At 62.0% G+C, this 1,367-nt stretch overlaps 1 protein-coding gene across 1 annotated transcript in view; it reads right to left on the bottom strand.

The window, feature by feature from the left end:
- Positions 1–3: 3 nt before the first annotated feature.
- The window catches only part of LOC110391651 (reticulon-2-like), a gene marked incomplete at its 3' end in the record, with an annotated part of 5,824 nt that continues 4,460 nt past the window's right edge, over positions 4–1,367 (bottom strand). Inside the window, 1 exon segment of the mRNA XM_021383603.1 lies at positions 4–52. Within this exon segment, the coding sequence (XP_021239278.1) occupies positions 4–52 (49 nt within the window).

The following is a 1,367-nucleotide window of genomic DNA, read 5'->3' as shown; positions in this document are numbered from 1 at the left end:
GTACCTGGCGGTGCCGGTAGAGCACGGGGAAGGTGAAGGCGCTGATGACACCTGGACGTGGAGGGCTCCTGTCAGCTGGGTCCCAATGTCCCCAATGTCCCCAGTGTCCCCACATCTCCGCCCCAATGTCCCCATGTCCCCACACTCAGCATCCCCACATCCCCACGTCCCCATATCCCAGTGTCCCCCAATGTCCCCATGCCCCCACCCCATGTCCCAGTGTCCCCAGTGATGTCCCCACATCCCGATAGTGTCCCAATGTCCCCATGTCCTCCGTGTCCCCAATGTCCCCATGTCCCCACACCCTACACCCAACATCCCCAATGTCCCCATGTCCCCACACTCAGCGTCCCCACATCCCCACGTCCCCATATCCCAGTGTCCCCCAATGTCCCCATGCCCCCACCCCATGTCCCAGTGTCCACAGTGATGTCCCCAATGTCCCCACATCCCGACAGTGTCCCCATATCCCCATGTCCCCATGTCCCCAATGTCCCCATGTCCCCACACCCTACATCCAATGTCCCCATGTCCCCAGTGTCCCCACAGCAGTGTCCCCATGTCCCCACCCCACACCCCACGTCCCCATATCCCATATCCCTGCACCCCAAGTGTCCCCCGTGCCCCCAATGTCCCCAGTGTCCCCAGGTCCCCCTGTCCCCACTCCATATCTACATGTCCCCACACCGCATGTCCCCATATCCCTGCACCCCCAATGTCCCCATGTCCCCACACTCCACACCCCATATTCCCATGTCCCCAATGTCCCCACCCCATGTCCCCATGTTCCCATATCCCCACGTCCCTCAGTGTCCCCAATGTCCCCACACCCTACACCCCACGTCCCCAGTGTCCCCAATGTCCCCATATCCCAATGTCCCATTGTCCCCAATGTCCCCATCCCATGTCCCCATGTTCCCATATCCCCACGTCCCCAAGGTCCCCATGTCCCCAAGGTCCCCACACCCTACACCCCATGTCCCCAGTGTCCCCAATGTCCCCATGTCCCCCATCCCCACCCCACATCCCCAGTGTCCCCAATGTCCCCACCCAATGTCCCATGTCCCCACACTCAGTGTCCCCACCCCGTGTCCCCATGTCCCCATTGTCCCAACATCCCCACCCCATATCCCCAGTGTCCCCGTATCCCCATGTCCCCCAATGTCCCCATGTCCCCAATGTCCCCAGTGTCCCCATGTCCCCAGTGTCCCCACACCGTACACCCCATGTCCCCAGTGTCCCCACACTCAGTGTCCCCAGAGCAGTGTCCCCAATGTCCCCATATCCCAATGTCCCCATGTCCCCGTGTCCCCCATCCCCACCCCACGTCCCCATGTCCCCACCCAATGTCCCATGTCCCCATGTCC

This window comes from Numida meleagris, unplaced genomic scaffold, assembly GCF_002078875.1.
Source record: "Numida meleagris isolate 19003 breed g44 Domestic line unplaced genomic scaffold, NumMel1.0 unplaced_Scaffold438, whole genome shotgun sequence".
Taxonomy (NCBI): Eukaryota; Metazoa; Chordata; class Aves; order Galliformes; family Numididae; genus Numida; species Numida meleagris.
This window is presented reverse-complemented; position numbering and strand designations above follow the sequence as displayed.